A 25,525-nucleotide genomic window follows, 5' to 3' on the forward strand; every position below is an offset into this window, starting at 1 on the left:
CAGTGGAGGACTAGTGGAAGGAGGGAGCGCAGAAAGGCTTCAAAGGCCTAAAATAACAAACAATAGGCTCATGGCAGTTTTACAGCGGTTACATGGATACACGGGCAGGCAGCTTGGTGGTCAGTGGAGGAGTAGGGACCGCAGACAGGCTATCAAAGGCCTAAAATAACAAACAATAGGCTCATGGCAGTTTTACAGCGGTTACATGGATACACGGGCAGGCAGCTTGGTGCTGAGTGGAGGAGTAGTGCAAGGAGTGTCTGTCCCAGTACTCCCAAAATATAAATAGATGTTAATGTCTCGCAAAACAACCAAAACAAAAAAAAAGATGGCATACTTAGGTACAGGGGTGGGCTCATCTGCTGTGTTTCTGACATAGTAATTTGGCAGTAACTATTTAATGGTGCCAATATAGGACACAGACACAGACTACTTTAAGTTGCATCATAGATGTCTACAAATTTGTATTGTCAGTGCCAGACATTGAATGATGTCAGCGAATAGACTAAAGATTGGTGGAGCTGTGCGACATAATTTTGCACGTAGTAGAGCCCAGTTTGAGCTGGGGTAGGGGGGAACTCTCTTGAGGCCGGCGGGACCGCCCCAGGGCCACTCATGTTACAACGGTGTGTCTGACGTTGGGTGCGCACCACCACCGCCAGAGACACTACATTGTACTATGAGGGACCCAGTAGCAATGCCGTCAACCAAAAGCGAGCACACCCACCTCTTCAGACAAACAGCAGTCTCACGGGTGCTTGCGCCAAGTCGCGATACCACGGCCCCGTGTGGGGAGTTTGGCCATTTAGGGAGGTGTAAACATGTCGTATGCTGTACAATCTGCAGCAGCAAATTAGACATTAGAAAAGTAATTCACAGGCAAGAGCTTTTCATAGGAAAGCTAGGTGTCGGCCGGGCAAGGTGGGGCAAAAGATTTTGAAATCCAGTTGTGGTTCATTTTAATGAATGTTAGATCGTCAACATTTTGGGTAGCCAGACGAGTCCTTTTTTCGGTTAATATTGACCCTGCAGCACTGAATACTCTTTCTGATAGGACACTTGCTGCCGGGCAAGCAAGCTCCTGCAATGCATATTCTGCCAATTCTGGCCAGGTGTCTAATTTGGAGGCCCAGTAATCAAATGGGAATGACGGTTGAGGGAGAACATCGATAAGGGATGAAAAATAGTTAGTAACCATACTGGACAAATGTTGTCTCCTGTCACTTTCAATTGATGCAGCAGTACCTGTCCTGTCTGCGGTCATAGCAAAATCACTCCACAACCTGGTCAGAAAACCCCTCTGTCCAACGCCACTTCTGATGTGTGCACCCCTAACACTCCTAGTCTGCTGCCCCCTGGAGCTCGTGTGAGAACGATCACGTGCGCTGTGTGCTGGGAATGCCTGAAGCAAACGGTCAACAAGAGTTGATTGTTTGGTTGCTAATATTAGTTCCAAGTTCTCATGTGGCATAATATTTTGCAATTTGCCTTTATAGCGTGGATCAAGGAGGCAGGCCAACCAGTAATCGTCATCGTTCATCATTTTCGTAATGCGTGTGTCCCTTTGTAGGATACGTAAGGCATAATCCGCCATGTGGGCCAAAGTTCCACTTGTCAAATCTCCGGTTGTGATTGGTTGAGGGGCAGTTGCAGGCAAATCTACGTCACTTGTGTCCCTCAAAAAACCAGAACCCGGCCGTGACACGCAACCAATTTCCTGTGCCCCCGTGAAAGTTTCCGCATTAAAAATATACTCATCCCCATCATCCTCCTCGTCCTCCACCTCCTCTTCGCCCGCTACCTCGTCCTGTACACTGCCCTGACCAGACAATGGCTGACTGTCATCAAGGCTTCCCTCTTCCTCTGGTGCAGACGCCTGCTCCTTTATGTGCGTCAAACTTTGCATCAGCAGACGCATTAGGGGGATGCTCATGCTTATTACGGCGTTGTCTGCACTAACCAGCCGTGTGCATTCCTCAAAACACTGAAGGACTTGACACATGTCTTGTATCTTCGACCACTGCACACCTGACAACTCCATGTCTGCCATCCTACTGCCTGCCCGTGTATCCTCCCACAAATAAATAACAGCACGCCTCTGTTCGCACAGTCTCTGAAGCATGTGCAGTGTTGAGTTCCACCTTGTTGCAACGTCTATGATTAGGCGATGCTGGGGAAGGTTCAAAGACCGCTGATAGGTCTGCATACGGCTGGCGTGTACAGGCGAACGTCGGATATGTGAGCAAAGTGCACGCACTTTGAGGAGCAGGTCGGAGAACCCAGGATAAGTTTTCAATAAGCACTGCACCACCAGGTTTAAGGTGTGAGCCAGGCAAGGAATGTGTTTCAGTTGGGAAAGGGAGATGGCAGCCATGAAATTCCTTCCGTTATCACTCACTACCTTGCCTGCCTCAAGATCTACTGTGCCCAGCCACGACTGCGTTTCTTGTTGCAAGAACTCGGACAGAACTTCCGCGGTGTGTCTGTTGTCGCCCAAACACTTCATAGCCAATACAGCCTGCTGACGCTTGGCAGTAGCTGGCCCATAATGGGACAACTGGTGTGCAACAGTGTCATCTGCCGATGGAGTGGTTGGCCGACTGCGTTCTGTGGAAGAGCTGTAGCTTCTGCAGGAGGACGAGGAGGAGGAGGAGGGGGTGCGAACGCCTACAGCCAACTGTTTCCTAGACCGTGGGCTAGGCACAACTGTCCCTAAATTGATGTCGCCTGTGGACCCTGCATCCACCACATTCACCCAGTGTGCCGTGATGGACACATAACGTCCCTGGCCATGCCTACTGGTCCATGCATCTGTAGTCAGGTGCACCTTTGTACTCACAGATTGCCTGAGTGCATGGACGATGCGCTGTTTAACATGCTGGTGCAGGGCTGGGATGGCTTTTCTGGAAAAAAAGTGTCGACTGGGTAGCTCGTATCGTGGTTCAGCGTACTCCATCAGGGCTTTGAAAGCTTCGCTTTCAACTAACCGGTAGGGCATCATCTCTAACGAGATTAGTCTAGCTATGTGGGCGTTAAAACCCTGTGTACGCGGATGCGAGGATAAGTACTTCCTTTTTCTAACCAGAGTCTCATGTAGGGTGAGCTGGACTGGAGAGCTGTAGATCGTGGAACTTTCGGGTGTGCCGGTGGACATGGCAGACTGAGAGACGGTTGGAGACGGTATTGTTTCCGCCGGTGCCCTACATGCAATATTTCCTCCTACAAAACTGGTGATTCCCTGACCCTGACTGCTTTTGGCTGGCAAAGAAACCTGCACAGATACTGCCGGTGGTGCGGAAAATGGTGGCCTTACAGTGACGGAAGGGATGTTGCGTTGCTGACTAGCTTCATTGGCCGAGGGTGCTACAACCTTGAGGGACGTTTGGTAGTTAGTCCAGGCTTGAGAATGCATGGTGGTTAAGTGTCTATGCATGCAACTAGTATTTAGACTTTTCAGATTCTGACCTCTGCTTAAGCTAGTTGAACATTTTTGACAGATGACTTTGCGCTGATCAGTTGGATGTTGTTTAAAAAAATGCCAGACTGCACTCTTCCTAGACTCTGATCCCTTTTCAGGGATTGCAGACTGAGCTTTAACCGGATGGCAACGCTGTGCTCCAACAGGTTTTGGCTTTGACACGCGTTTTGGTCCAGATACGGGCCCGGCAGATGGAACCTGTTGCGATGTTGATGCCTGCTGCGGCCCCTCCTCCACCTCCGCTTCTGAACTACTGCCGCCTGCACCCTGTTCCCCCAATGGCTGCCAATCGGGGTCAATAACTGGGTCATCTATTACCTCCTCTTCGAGCTCGTGTGCAACTTCGTCTGTGTCACTGTGTCGGTCGGTGGTATAGCGTTCGTGGCGGGGCAACATAGTCTCATCAGGGTCTGATTGTGGATCTGTACCCTGAGAGGGCAATGTGGTGGTCTGAGTCAAAGGAGCAGCATAGTACTCTGGCTGTGGCTGTGCATCAGTGCACTCCATGTCAGAATATACTTGTAATGGGCATGGCCTGTTAAATGTTTCACTTTCTAAGCCAGGGACGGTATGTGTAAAGAGCTCCATGGAGTGACCCGTTGTGTCGCCTGCTGCATCCTTCTCTCTTGTTGTAGTTTTTGCTGAGGAGGACAAGGAAGCGACTTGTCCCTGACCGTGAACATCCACAAGCGACGCGCTGCTTTTACATTTACCAGTTTCGGAAGAGGAGGCAAAAGAGCTAGAGGCTGAGTCTGCAATGTAAGCCAAAACTTGCTGTTGCTGCTCCGCCTTTAAAAGCGGTTTTCCTACTCCCAGAAAAGAGAGCGTTCGAGGCCTTGTGTAGCCTGACGACGAAACTGGCTCCACAGCTCCAGACTTAGGTGGAATATTTTTATCCCCACGACCACCTGATGCTCCACTACCACTACCATCATTACCAGCTGACAATGAACGCCCACGACGACCTCTTGCACCAGACTTCCTCATTGTTTTAAAATCTTAACCAAAGTAACTTTATTTGTTGCTATCAAACAACTTACACGGTGAGCTATAACTTCAGTATGATTTCAATATCCCTTAACAGGTTGGTGAGACCACAAGGAAAATCAGGCACAATGTTACACACTCTGTTTTCTGTGGCACAAAATCACAGAGATGACACACACGCAGGACTGTCACTCAAGCACTAATGTCAATATTAATCTCCCACCTAATTTATTTATTTTTTTTTCTCAGGGAGACTTTAGAAACCAAATAATATTAAAAAAAAAAAAAAAAAAGGCTTTCTATGGCCCACAATTAGAGAGAGAGAGGTGGCACAACCAGGAGTCAAGACTGGCGCACAAGCTGAAAGGGCAATATTACTCTCCCACTGTTTTTTATGTTTTTTTTGTTTTTTTCAGGGAGACTTTAGAAACCAAATAATATTAAAAAAACCAAAAAAAAAAAAGGCTTTCTATGGCCCACTGAATGAGAGGGAGAGAGGTGGCACACCCAGGAGTCAAGACTGGCACACAAGCTGAAAGGGCAATATTACTCTCCCACTGTTTTTTTATGTATTTTTTGTTTTTTTCAGGGAGACTTTAGAAACCCAATAATATTTTAAAAAAAAAATAAATAGGCTTTCTATGGCCCACTGAATGAGAGGGAGAGAGGTGGCACACCCAGGAGTCAAGACTGGCACACAAGCTGAAAGGGCAATATTACTCTCCCACTGTTTTTTTAGGTTTTTTTTTTTTTTTCAGGGAGAATTAGAAACCAAATAATATTAAAAAAAAAAAAAATAGGCTTTCTATGGCCCACTGAATGAAAGGGAGAGAGGTGGCACACCCAGGAGTCAAGACTGGCACACAAGCTGAAAGGGCAATATTACTCTCCCACTGTTTTTTTATGTATTTTTTGTTTTTTCAGGGAGACTTTAGAAACCCAATAATATTTAAAAAAAAAAATAAATAGGCTTTCTATGGCCCACTGAATGAGAGGGAGAGAGGTGGCACACCCAGGAGTCAAGACTGGCACACAAGCTGAAAGGGCAATATTACTCTCCCACTGTTTTTTTAGGTTTTTTTTTTTTTTCAGGGAGACTTTAGAAACCAAATAATATTAAAAAAAAAAAAAAAAAAAAAAAAATAGGCTTGCTATAGCCCACTGAATGAGAGATAGCACACACAGCAGTGGCACACAAGCCCTGACTGAGGCCAATATTTTTCTCCCACTGATTGATGTAGTGTTTTTGTGTTGAGGTAGAATTTAGAACACAAATCACGGAAAAAATAAATAGGCTTTCTATGGCCCACTGAATGAAAGGGAGAGAGGTGGCACACCCAGGAGTCAAGACTGGCACACAAGCTGAAAGGGCAATATTACTCTCCCACTGTTTTTTTATGTATTTTTTGTTTTTTCAGGGAGACTTTAGAAACCCAATAATATTTAAAAAAAAAAAAAAGGCTTTCTATGGCCCACAATTAGAGAGAGAGAGGTGGCACAACCAGGAGTCAAGACTGGCGCACAAGCTGAAAGGGCAATATTACTCTCCCACTGTTTTTTATGTTTTTTTTGTTTTTTTCAGGGAGACTTTAGAAACCAAATAATATTAAAAAAAGCAAAAAAAAAAAAGGCTTTCTATGGCCCACTGAATGAGAGGGAGAGAGGTGGCACACCCAGGAGTCAAGACTGGCACACAAGCTGAAAGGGCAATATTACTCTCCCACTGTTTTTTTATGTATTTTTTGTTTTTTTCAGGGAGACTTTAGAAACCCAATAATATTTAAAAAAATAAATAAATAGGCTTTCTATGGCCCACTGAATGAGAGGGAGAGAGGTGGCACACCCAGGAGTCAAGACTGGCACACAAGCTGAAAGGGCAATATTACTCTCCCACTGTTTTTTTAGGTTTTTTTTTTTTTTCAGGGAGACTTTTGAAACCAAATAATATTAAAAAAAAAAAAAAAAAAAAAATATAGGCTTGCTATAGCCCACTGAATGAGAGATAGCGCACACACAGCAGTGGCACACAAGCCCTGACTGAGGCCAATATTTTTCTCCCACTGATTGATGTAGTGTTTCTGTGTTGAGGTAGATTTTAGAACACAAATCACGGAAAAAATAAATAGGCTTTCTATGGCCCACTCAGTGAGAGATGGCACACACAGGGATGGCACTGTAGCAGAAATGCCAATCTTAATCTCCCACAAAAAAAAAACAAAAAAAAAAAAAAAACTGTCCTACAATTACTATCTCCCTGCAGTAATGTAAGCCAGGTATGGCAGGCAGCAATAGGAGTGGACTGATGCACAAATTAAATAAAAAGTGTGGACAAACAAAAAAGATAGCTGTGCAGAAAGGAAGGAACAAGAGGATATGTGCTTTGAAAAAAGCAGTTGGTTTCCACAGTGGCGTACACACAGCAATACAGCTATCACGGAGCCTTCTAGGGCAGCCCAATGAGCTACAGCGCTGAGGGGAAAAAAAAAAAAAAATAGCTTCCACTGTTCCTGCACACCGAAGGTGGTGTTGGACAGTGGAAATCGCTGCAGCACAAGCGGTTTGGTGGTTAGTGGACCCTGCCTAACGCTCTCCCTGCTTCTGATGAAGCGGCAGCAACCTGTCCCTAAGCTCAGATCAGCAGCAGTAAGATGGCGGTCGGCGGGAACGCCCCTTTATAGCCCCTGTGACGCCGCAGACAGCAAGCCAATCACTGCAATGCCCTTCTCTAAGATGGTGGGGACCAGGATCTATGTCATCACGCTGCCCACACTCTGCGTTCACCTTCATTGGCTGAGAAATGGCGCTTTTCGCGTCATTGAAACGCGACTTTGGCGCGAAAGTCGCGTACCGCATGGCCGACAAGCACAGGGGTCGGATCGGGTTTCATGAGACGCCGACTTAGCCAAAAGTCGGCGACTTTTGAAAATGATCGACCCGTTTCGCTCAACCCTAGTCTTGACGTTTTATCTTATGTTTCTTGTTCAAAGGTGGTCGTTTTTCAGCCTTCCTTACCTTGGCCATGTCCCTGAGTAGCGCACACCTTGTGCTTTTTGATACTCCAGTAATGTTGCAGCTCTGAAATATGGCAAAACTGGTGACAAATGGCATCTTGGCAGCTTCACGTTTGATTTTCCTCAATTCATGGGCAGTTATTTTGCGCCTTTTTTGCCCAACACGCTTCTTGCAACCCTGTTGGCTATTTGCCATGAAACGCTTGATTGTTCGGTGATCACACTTCAAAAGTTTGGCAATTTCAAGACTGCTGCATCCCTTTGCAAGACATCTCACAATTTTGGACTTTTCAGAGCTGTCAAATCTCTCTTCTGACTCATTTTGCCAAGGGAAAGGAAGTTGCCTAATAATTAAGCACACCTTATATAGGGTTTTGATGTCATTAGACAACACCGCTCCTCATTACAGAGATGCACATCACCTGATTTACTTAATTGGTAGTTGGGTCTCAAGTCTGAACAGCTTGGAGTAGGACAACATGTATAAAACATATCATGTGATCAAAATACAACTTGCCTAATAATTCTGCACACAGTGTATTGCTTACTGAAAAAGCTGCAGAGGGAACCCAGATACATTTTGTCTCTCCTGTTTTACCATTTGATTTATATTTCCTGCATGTAAAATTCTTCTTTTTTTATTTTTTACTAGATCCTCCGGAAATTGTAAGCAGTGGAAGTATTATTAATGTTTCTGTAATAGCTGGAAATGAAGCTAAACTGGAGTGTAAGGTGAAAGGAAAACCATTCCCTGCCATTCAGTGGTTCAAAGAAAATAGGTAAGCATTGGTGATGAGCGAATAGTGAAATATTCTGATTCGGTAAAATGGACACGAATAATTTCTAATATCCGTGTATTCGTACCCGAATAACGAATCCAATGCACGTCAAAGGGAAAGTCAAATATTTTTCTGCTAGACCCAGCAAACAAGTCTGTGGGCATGGGAAAAAAGCTGAAATAGATGGGAAAGAGCTAAAACTAAATGGGAACAGCATGGAGAAGATGCTGGCATGCCTTTCTGACTCACCTATGGTATCTGGGAATACTGTTGTCAGACTATTGCGCCCGTTTTACAGATTTTTAAAAAGACTTACCAAACCCACATTTTTTTTAAAGGGAAAAATGCTAAGAAACATTATTTCCTTCATAATTACATGCATATAACGCAAAAAAAAATAAAAAAATAAAAACAATTATACCTCCCCTTTAGCATATGTTCACACAGAGCATTTTGACTTTAGTTTTTCCTTTAACATTTGTGAGGGCTCTCACTACTACATTTGGGAGGTCCCTCCCTCATGCCAACTAGTTAGCTAGGTAGTGGAATACATATTCCACATCCCTTTACAATGTCATTTCAGACATGCCCATTTGAATTTTGGGCTTCAACTGACAAAACAACCATGTCCACCACCATGTCAGTATGCGGCCTTCGCTTATAATTTGCAAAGTGCCAGCAGGTGCCGTGAAACTTGAATTTGGTAAGGGTCTTCAGGTGGCCCTGTTTCATACATTTGTAGGGGCTCTCACTCCTATATTTGGGAGATCCCTCCCTCGTGCCAAATAACTAGCAAGATAGTGGAATACATATTCCACACCCATTTACAATGCCATTTCAAACATGCCCATTTGAATTTTGAGCTTTGCTCGTCACCACCACCATGTCTACCGCCATGTCATTATGCGGCTCTCACTTCAAATTTTCAGAGGGCCAGCAGATGCTGTGAAACCTGCATTTTGTAAAGTCCACTGTTCATTTTTTCCATCGGATCCCAATGGAACAACTGTCATAGCAGGTGAAGCCACTGTAAGATGAATATAATACAGGAGTTGGGAGGGCTGTATGATCAGTTTCAGTAAATTGGATTCTACTAGATACCAAAAGCATTAGAATTAAATTCTGAATACATTGTAAGCAAGCGAGGGCCTGTATTGTGCTCAGTCTGTCAGGCTTGAAACCCATGTCAGGAACATGTACAAGCCTCATTTTACTTGGAAGCAGCCTCTTCAAGGGAAAGAGACATAAGTGCCATTGACCTATCTGCACAAGCCTACGCAGTTCTTCTGGAAACTACCCAGCCAGGCAGAATGTATCTTTTGCATGGTTTTGAGCAACAATGGAATTATCACAGGCTATGTCCCAGAAAGTGACTGTCATGATCCAGTCCTGAGTTTGTTTTCTGCTGTCTTGTCTCTGGACTGGTCATGTGGGAGTTAATCCCATCTGCCTCGTTATGGAGCTGGCTGAGCTATTTCAGTCCTCTGCAGCCTGTGGGCCAGTGTGTTGTGAATTTGCTTTTTGCTCCCTCTAGTGGTTACTAGTTTTTTGACTCTGGTTTTTCTGTCATTCCTTTTATCCACACCTGGGTCGTTAGTTAGGGGTGTTGCTATATAAGCTCCCTGGACCTTCAGTTCTATGCCTGGCAACGTAGTTATCAGAGCTAGTCTGCTGTGCTCTTGTCTACTGATCCTGGTTCCAGTTATCTCAGCTAAGTCTGCCTTTTGCTTTTTGCTATTTGTTTTGGTTTTGTATTTTTGTCCAGCTTGTTCCAAATCTATATCCTGACCTTTGCTGGAAGCTCTAGGGGGCTGGTGTTCTCCCCCCGGACCGTTAGACGGTTCGGGGGTTCTTGAATTTCCAGTGTGGATTTTGATAGGGTTTTTGTTGACCATATAAGTTACCTTTCTTTATTCTGCTATCAGTAAGCGGGCCTCTCTGTGCTAAACCTGGTTCATTTCTGTGTTTGTCATTTCCTCTTACCTCACCGTCATTATTTGTGGGGGGCTTCTATCCAGCTTTGGGGTCCCCTTCTCTGGAGGCAAGAAAGGTCTTTGTTTTCCTCTACTAGGGGTAGCTAGATTCTCCGGCTGGCGCGTGTCATGTAGAATCAACGTAGGAATGATCCCTGGCTACTTCTAGTGTTGGCGTTAGGAGTAGATATATGGTCAACCCAGTTACCACTGCCCTATGAGCTGGATTTTTGTATTCTGCAGACTTCCACGTTCCTCTGAGACCCTCGCCATTGGGGTCATAACAGTTTGCCAGGCCAGTATTAAATGTTTAATGCATTGCAGAAGAGGGATTATAAGAAAGAAGATTCTGAGTTTTTTTTTTTTCTCTCCTTCCCCTTTACCTCAGAGTGGCTATGCTTGCTGCAGACATGAATGTCCAGACCTTGATTACAAGTGTGGACCAGCTGGCTACTCGTGTGCAGGGCATACAAGACTATGTTATCAGAAATCCTAGGTCTGAACCTAAAATACCGATTCCTGAACTGTTTTCCGGAGACAGGTTTAAGTTTAGGAATTTCGTGAATAATTGTAAATTGTTTTTGTCCCTGAGACCCTGTTCATCTGGAGATTCTGCTCAGCAAGTTAAAATTGTGATTTCGTTCTTACGGGGCGACCCTCAGGATTGGGCTTTTTCGCTGGCGCCAGGAGATCCGGCATTGGCTGATCTTGATGCGTTTTTTCTGGCGCTCGGTTTACTTTATGAGGAACCCAATCTTGAGATTCAGGCAGAAAAGGCCTTGCTGGCTATGTCTCAGGGGCAGGACGAGGCTGAAGTGTATTGCCAAAAATTTCGGAAATGGTCCGTGCTGACACATTGGAACGAGTGTGCACTGGCCGCTAATTTTAGAAATGGCCTTTCTGAAGCCATTAAGAATGTTATGGTGGGTTTTCCCATTCCCACAGGTCTGAATGATACTATGGCACTGGCTATTCAAATTGACCGGCGGTTGCGGGAGCGCAAAACCGCAAATTCCCTCATGGTGTTGTCTGAACAGACACCTAATTCGGTGCAATGTGATAGAAAAACCGCAAATTCCCTCATGGTGTTGTCTGAACAGACACCTGATTTAATGCAATGTGATAGAATCCTGACTAGAAATGAGCGGAAAATTCATAGACGCCGGAATGGCTTGTGCTACTACTGTGGTGATTCTACACATGTTATCTCAGCATGCTCTAAACGTATAGCTAAGGTTGTTAGTCCTGTCACCGTTGGTAATTTGCAACCTAAATTTATTCTGTCTGTAACTTTGATTTGCTCACTGTCATCTTATCCTGTCATGGCGTTTGTAGATTCAGGTGCTGCCCTGAGTCTCATGGATCTCTCATTTGCTAAGCGCTGTGGATTTACTCTTGAACCATTAGAAAATCCTATTCCTCTTAGGGGTATTGATGCTACACCATTGGCAGCAAATAAACCGCAGTATTGGACTCAGGTTACCATGTGCATGACTCCTGAACACCGCGAGGTGATACGTTTCCTGGTTTTACATAAAATGCATGATTTGGTTGTTTTAGGGCTGCCATGGTTACAGACCCATAATCCAGTCCTGGACTGGAAGGCTATGTCAGTCTCAAGTTGGGGCTGTCGTGGTATTCATGAGGATTCCCTGCCTGTGTCTATTGCTTCTTCTACGCCTTCGGAAGTTCCGGAGTATTTGTCTGATTATCAGGATGTCTTCAGTGAGTCTGAGTCCAGTGCACTGCCTCCTCATAGGGACTGTGATTGTGCTATAGATTTGATCCCAGGCAGTAAATTTCCTAAGGGAAGACTGTTTAATCTGTCGGTACCTGAACATACCGCTATGCGTTCATATATCAAGGAGTCTCTGGAAAAAGGACATATTCGTCCGTCTTCTTCCCCTCTTGGTGCGGGATTCTTTTTTGTGGCAAAAAAGGACGGATCTTTGAGACCTTGTATTGATTATCGGCTTTTGAATAAGATCACTGTCAAATTTCAGTATCCTTTACCGCTGTTGTCTGACTTGTTTGCCCGGATTAAGGGTGCCAAGTGGTTCACCAAGATAGACCTTCGTGGTGCGTACAACCTTGTGCGCATTAAGCAAGGTGATGAATGGAAAACCGCATTCAATACGCCCGAAGGTCATTTTGAGTACTTGGTGATGCCTTTTGGGCTCTCCAATGCGCCTTCAGTTTTTCAGTCCTTTATGCATGACATTTTCCGGAAGTATCTGGATAAATTTTTGATTGTTTATCTGGATGATATTTTGGTTTTTTCTGATAATTGGGATTCGCATGTGGAGCAGGTCAGGTTGGTCTTTAAAATTTTGCGTGAAAATTCTTTGTTTGTCAAGGGCTCAAAGTGTCTCTTTGGTGTACAGAAGGTTCCCTTTTTGGGGTTCATTTTTTCCCCTTCTGCTGTGGAGATGGACCCAGTCAAGGTCCGAGCTATTCTTGATTGGACTCAGCCCTCGTCAGTTAAGAGTCTTCAGAAGTTCTTGGGCTTCGCTAACTTCTACCGTCGTTTTATCGCTAATTTTTCTAGCATTGTGAAACCTTTGACGGATATGACCAAGAAGGGCTCCGATGTAGCTAACTGGGCTCCTGCTGCCGTGGAGGCTTTCCAGGAGTTGAAACGCCGGTTTACTTCGGCGCCTGTTTTGTGCCAGCCTGACGTCTCACTTCCCTTTCAGGTTGAGGTGGATGCTTCGGAGATTGGGGCAGGGGCCGTTTTGTCGCAGAGAGGCCCTGGTTGCTCTGTTATGAAACCTTGTGCCTTTTTCTCTAGGAAGTTTTCGCCTGCCGAGCGAAATTATGATGTGGGCAATCGGGAGTTGTTGGCCATGAAGTGGGCATTTGAGGAGTGGCGTCATTGGCTCGAGGGTGCTAAGCATCGTGTGGTGGTCTTGACTGATCACAAAAATCTGATGTATCTCGAGTCTGCTAAACGCCTTAATCCGAGACAGGCCCGCTGGTCATTGTTTTTCTCCCGCTTTGATTTTGTTGTCTCGTATTTACCAGGTTCAAAGAATGTGAAGGCCGATGCTCTTTCTAGGAGCTTTGTGCCTGATGCTCCTGGAGTCGCTGATCCTGTTGGTATTCTTAAAGATGGAGTTATCTTGTCAGCTATTTCTCCGGATCTGAGACGTGTGTTGCAGAGATTTCAGGCTGATAGGCCTGAGTCTTGTCCACCTGACAGACTGTTTGTCCCGGATAAGTGGACCAGCAGAGTCATTTCCGAGTTTCATTCCTCGGTGTTGGCAGGTCACCCGGGAATTTTTGGCACCAGAGATCTGGTGGCCAGGTCCTTTTGGTGGCCTTCCTTGTCAAAGGATGTGCGGTCATTTGTGCAGTCCTGTGGGACTTGTGCTCGAGCTAAGCCTTGCTGTTCTCGTGCCAGCGGTTTGCTCTTGCCCTTGCCTGTCCCGAAGAGACCTTGGACACATATCTCCATGGATTTCATTTCTGATCTTCCGCTATCTCAGGGCATGTCCGTTATCTGGGTGATATGTGATCGCTTCTCCAAGATGGTCCATTTGGTTCCTTTGCCTAAGCTGCCTTCCTCTTCCGATCTGGTTCCTGTGTTTTTCCAGAACGTGGTTCGTTTGCACGGCATCCCTGAGAATATTGTGTCAGACAGAGGATCCCAGTTCGTTTCCAGGTTCTGGCGATCCTTTTGTAGTAGGATGGGCATTGATTTGTCGTTTTCGTCTGCTTTCCATCCTCAGACTAATGGACAGACGGAGCGAACCAATCAGACTTTGGAGGCTTATTTGAGGTGTTTTGTCTCTGCTGATCAGGACGATTGGGTGACATTCTTGCCGTTGGCTGAGTTTGCCCTTAATAATCGGGCTAGTTCCGCCACCTTGGTTTCGCCTTTTTTCTGCAACTCTGGTTTCCATCCTCGCTTTTCTTCGGGTCATGTGGAGCCTTCTGACTGTCCTGGGGTGGATTCTGTGGTGGATAGGTTGCAGCAGATCTGGAATCATGTGGTGGACAACTTGAAGTTGTCACAGGAGAAGGCTCAGCGCTTTGCCAACCGCCGCCGTGGTGTGGGTCCCCGACTACGCATTGGGGATTTGGTGTGGCTTTCTTCCCGCTTTGTTCCTATGAAGGTCTCCTCTCCCAAATTTAAACCTCGTTTTATTGGGCCTTACAAGATATTGGAAATCCTTAATCCTGTATCTTTTCGTCTGGATCTTCCTGTGTCGTTTGCTATTCACAATGTATTTCATAGGTCCTTGTTGCGGCGGTACATTGTGCCTGTAGTTCCTTCTGCTGAGCCTCCTGCTCCGGTGTTGGTTGAGGGCGAGTTGGAGCACGTGGTGGAGAAGATCTTGGATTCTCGCCTCTCCAGGCGGAGGCTTCAGTACCTGGTCAAGTGGAAGGGCTATGGTCAGGAGGATAATTCCTGGGTGGTCGCCTCTGATGTTCATGCGGCCGATTTAGTTCGTGCCTTTCATGCCGCTCATCCTGATCGCCCTGGTGGTCGTGGTGAGGGTTCGGTGACCCCTCACTAAGGGGGGGGGTACTGTTGTGAATTTGCTTTTTGCTCCCTCTAGTGGTTACTAGTTTTTTGACTCTGGTTTTTCTGTCATTCCTTTTATCCGCACCTGGGTCGTTAGTTAGGGGTGTTGCTATATAAGCTCCCTGGACCTTCAGTTCTATGCCTGGCAACGTAGTTATCAGAGCTAGTCTGCTGTGCTCTTGTCTACTGATCCTGGTTCCAGTTATCTCAGCTAAGTCTGCCTTTTGCTTTTTGCTATTTGTTTTGGTTTTGTATTTTTGTCCAGCTTGTTCCAAATCTATATCCTGACCTTTGCTGGAAGCTCTAGGGGGCTGGTGTTCTCCCCCCGGACCGTTAGACGGTTCGGGGGTTCTTGAATTTCCAGTGTGGATTTTGATAGGGTTTTTGTTGACCATATAAGTTACCTTTCTTTATTCTGCTATCAGTAAGCGGGCCTCTCTGTGCTAAACCTGGTTCATTTCTGTGTTTGTCATTTCCTCTTACCTCACCGTCATTATTTGTGGGGGGCTTCTATCCAGCTTTGGGGTCCCCTTCTCTGGAGGCAAGAAAGGTCTTTGTTTTCCTCTACTAGGGGTAGCTAGATTCTCCGGCTGGCGCGTGTCATCTAGAATCAACGTAGGAATGATCCCCGGCTACTTCTAGTGTTGGCGTTAGGAGTAGATATATGGTCAACCCAGTTACCACTGCCCTATGAGCTGGATTTTTGTATTCTGCAGACTTCCACGTTCCTCTGAGACCCTCGCCATTGGGGTCATAACACCAGTGTCAGCTATAGTTCAAGTGTCACGGCTGGAGCCCCTGACCTGTATTCCTATTAGTGATCCTTGTTCCTCTGACTGCCTGCACCCATGTATGACTCGATCTGATTTCTGGACTTTGCCCCTTGTTTTCCATCTTTGTTACCACGCTTCCCGACTGGTTTTGACTCAGGCTTGTATTCCGACTTCTTCTTACATCTCACGTCTTGGTTACCATGTTCCTGGTAGGTTCTGACTTCTTGTTTGTCCCCGACTATTCCTCTGACTCCCCTTGTGTACTGCGCTGACCTCTCTGTGCATGACCTTGGCTTGTCTGACTTCTCTTTCATTACCTGTGGCACCTGTGTTGTTGTTCAGTGCTGTTACACTGTGTGTACAACCTCTTTTCCCTCACCAACACCCCCTAGTGGAGGTTGCACTATACTGCACTGCAGCAGCACATTACAGTGACGAGGTCTGTGGAGTGTATTATTCAGGTGACAGGCAGTGCTACAGAGCTCAGGTAAAGGCCTTAGAGTGGCAATAACCATGTTCCAATATGTGTAAGGCTGAGGCCTGAATAGGTCTGTGGAGCGTATTAATCCAGTCTCTTAGATGTGATTAAAAGGTGCAGAAACTGGCAAATACCTCACCACCTGTTTCTGTAAGGACCCAAATTTAGAAAATGTAAGGGAAGCGACAGTTGAATAAAGAGACAGAATTCTCATTTAGGAGCCTGGAAAAATCAGCAATCGTCTTTGTCCAGCACAAACAATGCAAAGTGCTAACGAATATGTATGTCCTATCTAACTAACAATTCATGAACAGATAGATATACAGTGCCTTGCGAAAGTATTCGGCCGCCTGGAACTTTTCAATCTTTTCCCACATATCATGCTTCAAAGATAAAGATACAAAATGTAAATTTTTGGTGAGGATTCAACAACAAGTGCAACATAATTGTGAAGTTGAACGAAATTTATTGGTTATTTAAAATTTTTGTGGAAATTCAAAAACTGAAAAGTGGGGCGGGCAATGTTATTCAGCCCCTTTAACTTAATACTTTGTTGCTTCACCTTTTGCTGTGATTACAGCTGCAAGTTGCTTGGGGTGTGTCTCTATCAGTTTTGTACATCGAGAGACTGAAATTCTTGCCCTTTCTTCCTTGGCAAACAGCTCGAGCTCAGTGAGGTTTGATGGAGATCGTTGGTGAACAGCAGTTTTCAGCTCTTTCCACAGATTCTCGATTGGATTGAGGTCTGGACTTTGATTTGGCCATTCTAACACCTGGATACATTTCTTTGTGAACCATTCCATTGTAGATTTTGCTTTATGTTTGGGATCATTGTCTTGTTGGAAGACAAATCTCTGTCCCAGTCTCAGGTCTTTTGCAGACTCCAACAGGTTTTATGCAAGAATGGTCTTGTATTTGGCTCCATCCATCTTCCCATCAATTTTAATCATTTTCCCTGTCCCTGCTGAAGAAAAGCAGGCCCAAACCATGATGCTGCCACCACCATGTTTGACAGTAGGGATGGTGTGTTCAGGGTGATGAGCTGTGTTGCCTTTATGCCAAGCATATCATTTGGCATTGTTGCCAAAAAGTTCGATTTTGGTTTCATCTGACCAAAGCACCTTCTTCCACAAGTTTGGTATGTCTCCCAGGTGGCTTATTGCAAACTTTAAAAGACACTTTTTATGGATATCTTTGAGAAATGGCTTTCTTCTTGCCACTCTTCCATAAAGGCCAGATTTGTGCAGTGTATGACTGATTGTTGTCCTATGGACAGACTGTCCCACCTCAGCTGTAGATCTCTGCAGTTCATCCAGAGTGATCATGGGCCTCTTGGCTGCATCTCTGATCAGTCTTCTCCTTGTTTGAGACGAAAGTTTAGAGGGACGGCGGGTCTTGGTAGATTTGCAGTGGTAAGATACTCCTTCCATTTTAATATGATCGCTTGCACAGTGCTCCTTGGGATGTTTAAAGTTTTGGAAATCATTTTGTATCCAAATCTAGCTTTAAACTTCTCCACAACAGTATTACGGGCCTGCCTGTTGTGTTCCTTTGTCTTCATGATGCTCTTTGTGCTTCAAATAGAACTCTGAGACTATCACAGAGCAGGTGCATTTATACGAAGACTTGATTACACACAGGTGGATTATATTTATCATCATTAGGCATTTAGGACAACATTGGATCATTCAGAGATCCACAATGAACTTCTAGAGTGAGTTTGCTGCACCGAAAGTAAAGGGGCCGGATAATATTGCACGCCCCACTTTTCAGTTTTTGAATTACCACAAAAAATGTAAAATAACCAATAAATTTCATTCAACTTCACAATTGTGTTCTACTTGTTGTTGATTCTTCACCAAAAATGTATATTTGGTATCTTTATGTTTGAAGCATGATATGTGGGAAAAGGTTGAAAAGTTCCAGGGGGCCGAATACTTTCGCAAGGCACTGTATATGCTGACAAAGGAAAACGAACTGGACGTGGTTGCTGACTCTTGTGTCTGTGCAATTGAAGGATGTTGAAAGGAGGCCTCAGCGCATCCTTCCTGGACAGCAGAGTGGGAATAACATAACATAGGGGAAGGGCCAGTGGTTTCACCATCAGACACAGTTTTTGTACCCAGGCGTCCCACTCACCTACTGAGGTGCTGCGTATATGAGCAGTATATGGCGTATGCTAACAAAGGTATTATATTGAATTTTACATTATAAAGGAATGTGTGGGTAAGATTTTCAAACTAGCACCATATATTTAGAGCATGTTTCATTACTCATCATATTCTGTGTAATGCTGAAACCTGAAGAATTGTGTGGAGCATATTAATTCATTTATGTTCCAAAATGTTCCAAAATGTCCAAGTGCAGACCCAAAAAACAGCATCAGGCTACCAGATATACGCTTAAAGAGACAGTGAGAAGGACAATGCAGTAAAAAAATTATAGTAATAGAATGTATAGAGATTGAGAGTAGAAAATAGACCATTGCACAATGTACAAAGGTTTCCAAAAATTACCCTAAGGGGGCTGTATCATACCTACTAAAAGAGACGGTGATGGGGACCCCACAATACATTTTGCTGTTACTAGAATAGGTAGAGATAGGGAGTACAAGTTTCACCATTGCACAATGTGGATGGTGAAAAAAGGTACCTGGATGTCTGGGTGACCACCTCGACAATCACTCAGACTAAGCATTTCCCGATAACTTGCTTGCTTTAGGGAGGGTTGGATAGTCTTTTATAAAATGTTCAGCAAGACCACAGTAGAGACAGAATCCAAGATTGCATTGACGTTTCCTCTCTACAGCACGAGAACTGGTAGCTCCAACTTCCATCGACTCCACCTAGGATAAATTGACATGCTCAGAAGGAATATAAAAAGCACCTTACTGCTCACCATACCTCCCACAAATTCAGTGATCCATTTGTATGGCATTGGTCATGGCCTCCTCCATAGAACATGGAGGACAATGAAGAGCTAGAGTGTAATTAAGAGCTTCGGAAAGGCCTCTACGGAACTGGTGCCTGAGAGCTGCATCATTCCACTGAACTTCAGTGCGCCATTACCAGAGTCGGTACTATAGTCCTCATCAGTGTAGCTCCCCTGTGTCAGATTCATGATCTTTGCCTCAGAAACCTGGGTCTTCTCTGGTTAGTCATAAATTAAAATTAAAGTGTCAAAGAAGGCGTTGTTTGTGAGGACAAAGAAAACTCCCGGGTCTGAATGCCCCCCTCACATTACGGACATGATTATTTCTACCTGCTGGAACTCATCCCCTGAAGACCAAGGTCGCAGGGTAGAAAATAGCTTAAAGCTCTCCCTGAATGCTCTAAACTCTTTTTTTCTCTCCTTAAAAAGTATTAGGAAGGGCAAATACAGCTTTGGTAGAGACCTACTGCAAGTCTGAAGGTACAGAAGTCACAGCCACTGCTGGCAGTGAATAGCTAGGTGAAGCATTCCTCAAGCTAGACATCAGACCCTGCAGCTGGGATTGCAAAAATGCAAAGCTCCGGTACTCTTTGGTCAGATATTAAATCATTTGAGTCAAATTCGCCACCTGATCACAAAGCATACAAATAGGATCCATACTGCTGTAAAATGTAGTCATAATGTGACACTGGCTATTGTCTCTTCTTACAGCAAGCCGTGCAGCAGAAGAGTCAAGAAGTCCAGGGTCAAATACCAAGTGTGTACATCAAATGCAGAGGGGGAAGACAAAAGAGTAAACAGGTCACAGTTCAAGGTCATCAGTCCTAAACATTGTGGATCGAGACAAAGGGGCTAGTCAATGACTAGATCTGTGGTCAGGCAGTAAAAGATCAGAACAGCAGAACACTAAAGCACAAGGAACGTATGCCACCAAGTATAGCTATGACTAGTGTTGAGCGATACCTTCCGATATCGGAAAGTATCGGTATCGGAAAGTATCGGCCGATACCGTCAAAGTATCGGATCTAATCCGATACCGATACCCGATCCCAATGCAAGTCAATGGGACGAAAATATCGGAATTAAAATAAACCCTTTCTTTCCTTGTAGGTTAATTCTACATGAAGGAAAACAACTAAGAATAATGTAGGATGTATTGGGGGACGTGGCGGAGACATTAAAGGCACAGAGGTTTAGCCCAATCAAATAGAATAGCAGGATTTTTATTTTTTTTTATGACGTTCGGCGTTAGAAAGATTTTGACTACGTTAATTTTTTATTTATTTTGTCAGATATTGATGTTTCACTACTTCCACGCCCTTCACCTTCTTTTTTACTTCTCCCACACTTTCTTCTTCATTATCCTCATCATCAGCTTCTTTGACATCAACTAACCTTATTCATCTTCTTCTTCATCTTCTACCTATTATTTTTTTTGTTACATTGTTCATATTCTTTTTATTTAACTATTATCTTCTTCATATTCTACTTCTTCATCATATTCTTATTTGTGACAGGCATTCCCGTAGTTGTTATCTATAAAAGTTTGAAGATTACACCTTCCGTTCTGCCTGTCACAAAAGATTTACATTTGTCCGCGTTCAGTTTGGCCTGCAGCATCAGGCTTTATCCAGAGGCACCACAAGGAGGAACGGACTCACCCCCATACACTGCTTAGTCTTCTTCTGCTTATAATTTAGATAATATCTTTTGCTCTGATATTTTGTGTTATGCTTAATGTTCTTCTGCTCTTTGTTCTGCAGCCTCTTGTTCTTCTGCTTCTCGGTCTTCCAGGTCGTCGTCGTCTCCAGGGTCGTCGTCTCTGGGGTCGTCGTCATCGGGGTGGTCTTCAGGGTCATCGTCTCCAGGGTCGTCGTCATCATGGTGGTTGTCGTCTCTGGTGTCGTCGTCATCTTAGGGGTGGTCTTCCGGGTCATCGTGTTTAGTCTCTTGAACTTGGAAATGTAGCAGAAGGTACAAGAAGGCTGAGAAAATGCCGAGAAACAGCTGATGGAACTGGAACTCGGATGGCTACCCGAAGGTCCAAGAGCCAATGGAACTACCGAGGACCAGCTGACGTTACTGGAACCCGGTTACTAAGCAGGAGGTACCCATGCCTGAAAGCACTACCAAGGACCACCTGACGTTGGTGGAACTCGGATACCCAGAGGGAGGCACCTAAGCCAAAGGCTCTGCCCGGAACCAGCTGACGGTACTGGAACCAGGATGGGGAGCAGAAGGTACAAGAGCAAAAGACACTGCCGAGAACCAGCTGACGGTGCTGGAACCCGGATGGGTAGCCGAAGGTCCAAGAGCCAATGGAACTACCGAGGACCAGCTGACGTTACTGGAACCCAGTTACTAAGCAGGAGGTACCCGTGCCTGAAAGCACTACCAAGGACCACCTGACGTTGGTGGAACTCGGATACCCAGAGGGAGGCACCTAAGCCAAAGGCTCTGCCCGGAACCAGCTGACGGTACTGGAACCAGGATGGGGAGCAGAAGGTACAAGAGCAAAAGACACTGCCGAGAACCAGCTGACGGTGCTGGAACCCGGATGGGTAGCCGAAGGTCCAAGAGCCAATGGAACTACCGAGGACCAGCTGACGTTACTGGAACCCAGTTACTAAGCAGGAGGTACCCGTGCCTGAAAGCACTACCAAGGACCACCTGACGTTGGTGGAACTCGGATACCCAGAAGGAGGCACCTAAGCCAAAGGCTCTGCCCAGAACCAGCTGACGGTGCTGGAACCAGGATGGGGACCTATTCAAGCTTGTCTTCCTAGAGCCCCAACTAGCAGTGTTGGAGCAAAGGGTCAGCAGGAGGAGTAGAGGGAGCAGAGTGTAGGCCGAAGCCTGCACTGGCGGCAGCTTTGTGTCTGCGTGGCTGTTGCAGGACACATTGCCGGCTACACAGCAGGGGAACAGCTGGCGGTGCTGAACCCCACTGACACATTGGCTGGTGTTTTTCTCTGTGCAGCTAGCAGTACCGGGCCCCAATTGGCGGTGTTAGGGCCCAGACTCTGCAGGGGGAGCAGAGTGTAGGCCGAAGCCTAATTGAACCAATTTCAAAGGTAACCTTTAACCCCCCCTCAGGTGTTACAAACTAGAAGAGCCACAGCTTATGCAGCAGTAGTGCTGCACAAGTCAAAGGTTGCTCTTTTAATTTTTCTCCTTGCACACGCTGAATGAAACATGTATAACATTTAGCCCTTTATACAGTCAAACTGTGTTGGAGGCGGGAGTTCCCTTCGTAATGAGACGCAGCACAGATGTCAAGAATCCCACCTTGGTGCTGGGCGCAGCCTCCTGAGCGTTGTTATTTGCTTTACAGGAGTCTGCGCTGTCGTTTTATCCCTTGGCCTTGCGCTGTTAGCGCTGCCCATCTTCTGGCATCATTTAATGTCGGCCGGTGCGGTTCGCGATGACCATGAATCCCAGCCCCGCAGTGTCTTTACATAGTTAAAACACTGCGGGGCTGGGATTCATGGCCTGGCGCAGTACATATGTTGGCCTCTCACACTCGGGTCCTTACACCCGCTTCAGACTGTGCGGCGTCAGCTGATCCCTTATCGCATGCCACGGCCATGAAGCCGCACAGTCTGAGGAAGGCGGAAGGAGATGAGGGACAGGCGAACATATGCACTGCTCATGCCCATCAATCACACCCTCGCAGTCCAAATAAATAAGACACCGAGGGGCGTTGTGTGGGGCAGGGCGGCCGCAGAGGCGCAGGCAGCCAAACAATGATGCCAGAAGACGGGCAGCGCTACCAAGGGGGTTGCAGCGTGTCATTACAAAGGAAAGTCACACCTCCGGGACGGTTAAATGGTCACACAGAGGACACATTTTAGACGTGTTTTCAGTTCCACATGTGCGAGGAGAATAAGTTTCTGAGCCACCTTGCACACATGCAGCATTACTGCTGTACAAGGTGGCTGTAAAACATACAAACACCTGGGGGAGGGGGGACAGGTTCCCTTCAATTTCAGTTCTTGTGTCTGCGTGGCTTTTGCAGGACACAATGCCGGCTACACAGCAAGGGAACAGCTGGCGGTGCTGAACCCCACTGACACATTGGCTGGTGTTTTTCTCTGTGCAGCTAGCATTACCGGGCACCAACTGGCGGTGTTAGAGCCCAGGGTCAGCAGGAGGAGGAGAGGGAGCAGAGTGTAGGCCGAAGCCTGCACTGGCGGCAGCTTTGTGTCTGCATGGCTGTTGCAGGACACGGTGCCGGCTACACAGCAGGGGAACAGCTGACGGTGCTGAACCCCACTGACACATTGGCTGGTGTTTTTCTCTGTGCAGCTAGCAGTACCGGGCCCCAACTGGCGGTGTTAGAGCCCAGGGTCAGCAGGAGGAGAGGGAGCAGAGTGTAGGCCGAAGCCTGCACTGGCGGCAGCTTTGGGTCTGTTGTGTCTGCGTGGCAGTTGCAGGACACATTGCCGGCTACACAGCAGGGGAACAGCTGGCGGTGCTGAACCCCACTGACACATTGGCTGGTGTTTGGCTCTGTGCAGCCAGCACATCTGGGCCCCAACTGGCGGTGTTAGAGCCCAGGGTCAGCAGGGGGCGCAGAGTGTAGGCCGAAGCCTAATTGAACCAATTTTAAAGGTAACCTTTAACCCCCCCTCAGGTGTTACAAACTAGAAGAGCCACAGCTTATGCAGCAGTAGTGCTGCACAAGTCAAAGGTTGCTCTGTTAATTTTTCTCCTTGCACACGCTGAAAAGAACACGTATAACATTTAGCCCTTACACAGTCAAACTGATTTTGAGGCGTGAGTTCCCTTCGTAAAGAGACGCAGTACAGCTGGCAAAAATGCCACCTTGGTGCTTGGCGCGGCCTCCTGAGCATCGTTATTTGTTGCACAGGAGTCTGCGCTGTCGTGTTATCCCTTGGCCTTGCGCTGTTAGCGCTGCCCATCCTCTGACATCATGTAATGTCGGCCGTTGCGGTTTGCGATGACCATGAATCCCAGCCCCGCAGTGTCTTAACATTGTTAAAACACTGCGGGGCTGGGATTCATGGCCTGGCGCAGTACATATGTTGGCCTCTCACACTCGGGTTCTTACATCCGCTTCAGACTATGCGGCGTCAGCTGATCCCTTATCGCATGCCACGGCCATGAAGACGCACAGTCCGAAGAAGGCGGAAGGAGATGAGGGACAGGCGAAGAAATGCACCGTTCATGCCCATCAATCACACCCTCGCAGTCCAAAGAAATAAGACACCGTGGGGAGTTGTGTGGGGCAGGGCGGCCGCAGAGGCGCAGGCAGCCACACAATGATGCCAGAAGATGGGCAGCGCTACCAAGGAGCTTGTTGCGTGTCAATACAAAGGAAAATCACACCTGAGGGACGTTTTAATGGTCGCAGAGGACTCATTTTAGACGTGTTCAGTTCAACATGGGCAAGGAGAATAAGTTTCTGAGCCACCTTGCACACATGCAGCATTACTGTCGTACAAGGTGGCTGTAAAACGTAGAAACACCTGGGGGAGAGGGGACAGGTTTCCTTCAATTTCAGTTCTTCTGTCTGCGTGGCTGTTGCAGGACACGTTGCCGGCTGCACAACAGGGGAACAGCTGGCGGTGCTGAACCCCACTGACACATTGGCTGGTGTTTTTCTCTGTGCAGCTAGCACATCTGGGCCCCAACTGGCGGTGTTAGAGCCCAGGGTCAGCAGGAGGAGGAGAGGGAGCAGAGTGTAGGCCGAAGCCTGCACTGGAGCAAGTTGAAAGGGAACCTTTAACCCCCCCCCAGGCGTTTGTAGCTGAAAGAGCCATCGTGTACAGCACTAATGCTGGAAAAGGTAAACTTAGCTCTTTTAATTATGGTCCTTGCACATGCTGAACCTAACACTTATGAAAAGTGTCCCCTCCTACCGTGATACCGTCCGGTTGGTGGAACTTTCCTTTGTGATGTGACGCAGCACAGCCGTCATTCTTACCCCCTTGGCGCCGTGCGCCGCCTCCTCAGCGTTGTTTGAATCAGTCCCGGAGCCTGCGCTGTTAGGTTAGCCCTTGGCCATGCACACATTTTGCGCTGCCCGTCTTCTGACATCATTTGGTGTCAGACTGGCTGCGCCTGTGCGGCTGCGCTGGCCGAGATCCCGCCTCGTAGTGTCGTCTAATGTAATCCCACCGCGGGCCTGGGATCCGTGGCCATGCGCAGTGCATATCCTCACCTCTCACTCCCCTCCCTACGGCTTCTTCAGACTGTGCGGTGTCACGGCCGTGGCATGCTATTAGGGATCAGCTGACACCGCACAGTCTGAAGAAGCCGTAGGGAGATGAGTGAGAGGTGGAGGTTCAGATATGCACTGCGCATGTCCTTGGATCTCAGGCCCCCAGTGGGATTAAATCAGAAGACACTACGAGGCGGGATCTCGTCCAGCGCGGCCGCACAGGCTCAGCCAGTCTGACACCAAATGATGTCAGAAGACGGGCAGCGCAAAATGTGTGCATGGCCAAGGGCTAACCTAACAGCGCAGGCTCCGGGACTGATTCAAACAACGCTGAGGAGGCGGCGCATGGCACCAAGGGGGTAAGAATGACGGCTGTGCTGCGTCACATCACAAAGGA

General features: G+C 46.7%; 1 protein-coding gene across 1 annotated transcript in view; it reads left to right on the forward strand.

Moving 5' to 3' along the window:
* The window catches only part of HMCN1 (hemicentin 1), a 768,245-nt gene that overhangs the window by 197,177 nt on the left and 545,543 nt on the right, over positions 1–25,525 (forward strand). Inside the window, exon 29 of the mRNA XM_077275842.1 lies at positions 8,129–8,255. Within this exon, the coding sequence (XP_077131957.1) occupies positions 8,129–8,255 (127 nt within the window). The remainder of the gene's footprint in view (positions 1–8,128; positions 8,256–25,525) is intronic.

The sequence above is a fragment of the Ranitomeya variabilis genome, chromosome 8 (genome assembly GCF_051348905.1).
Source record: "Ranitomeya variabilis isolate aRanVar5 chromosome 8, aRanVar5.hap1, whole genome shotgun sequence".
NCBI classification, from domain to species: Eukaryota; Metazoa; Chordata; class Amphibia; order Anura; family Dendrobatidae; genus Ranitomeya; species Ranitomeya variabilis.